We start from the raw sequence: 1,092 nt of genomic DNA on the forward strand, positions 1-1,092 counted from the left end.
CGAAGGTAGGAATCGGCGGTCCCCGCGTCAGCACGAGCGTCCTGCAAGGTAGCCCGGAAAGCAGCCTGGGAAAAGTATCGTTCCCCAAGCTGCGAATGCCTAAATTTGTGTTTTCAGACCCCGAGGCGAAGGGCAGAGAGATGGGGGTCGACGTCGAGTTCCCCGGGGCGGATGCTAACCTCCAGGCTGGCGCCGCCGCGGAGCTCGAGTCGGAGGAGGCGGACGTCAGGCTGAAGAAATCCAAAATCAAAATGCCCAAGTTTAACTTTTCCAAGCAGAAGGGGAAGAGCAGCGGTGCCCTGGGCTCCCCGGAGGGTTCCAAAGGTGACCTGAAGAGCTCCAAGGTCAGCTTGGGGTCCGCAGAAGGCGAGCTCGAGGGGGGAGAGGGTCCGTCGGCGAAAGGGAAGTTCTCCCTCTTTAAAAGCAAGAAGACGCGTCACCGGTCGTCGTCCTTCAGCGACGAGCGCTCGTCCCACTCCACACCCACGGGAACCCTGGAGCTGGACGTCGCCTCGGGCACCGATAAGGGGAAACAGGGCAAAATGAAATTCGGGACGTTTGGGGGGATCGGCTCTAAAACCAAAGGTTCTTACGAGGTGACGGGCAGCGACGAGGAGATGGGGAAGGCGCAGGGCAGCGGGGTCTCGTTAGCATCCAAAAAATCACGGTTGTCTTCCTCCTCCAGCAACGACAGCGGGACGAAGGGCGGCTTCCGCATGCCGGGCGTGGAGCTGACGGTGGCCAAGAAGAAGGAGTAGCGCGGCTGTACATAGGTGCCTGTGTATATAGGTAGCCCTTCGCGGGTGTGTATATACATATTTTTTTTTTTGTAGCTTGGGCTACTTTCGCCCTCGGCAAGCGCGGCGGGTGGGCAGCGTCGCGGTGGGCACGGCGGAGCCACGGTCGATCCAACCCCGTGGGAGCTTCTCCGCCCTCGAGACGGCGGCTTGTGCATGAAACGCTGAGAGCTTCGGTTTACTAGCAAGCTATTTTTGATAACGGTTTACTCTTTTTTTTTTTTTCCATTTTACTGAATATTGTCAGTGTTCGGTTCGTGGAAACGAGGGTGGTTGTTCGGTTGTTTGTCGTTTT

At 57.7% G+C, this 1,092-nt stretch overlaps 1 protein-coding gene across 1 annotated transcript in view; it reads left to right on the top strand.

The window, feature by feature from the left end:
- The window catches only part of LOC104160586 (neuroblast differentiation-associated protein AHNAK-like), a 3,854-nt gene extending 3,096 nt beyond the window's left edge, over positions 1-758 (top strand). Inside the window, exon 2 of the mRNA XM_009698745.1 lies at positions 118-758. Within this exon, the coding sequence (XP_009697047.1) occupies positions 118-758 (641 nt within the window). The remainder of the gene's footprint in view (positions 1-117) is intronic.
- The last annotated feature ends 334 nt before the right edge of the window (positions 759-1,092 follow it).

Source organism: Cariama cristata, unplaced genomic scaffold, assembly GCF_000690535.1.
Source record: "Cariama cristata isolate BGI_N322 unplaced genomic scaffold, ASM69053v1 scaffold24414, whole genome shotgun sequence".
In the NCBI taxonomy this organism is placed as follows: domain Eukaryota; kingdom Metazoa; phylum Chordata; class Aves; order Cariamiformes; family Cariamidae; genus Cariama; species Cariama cristata.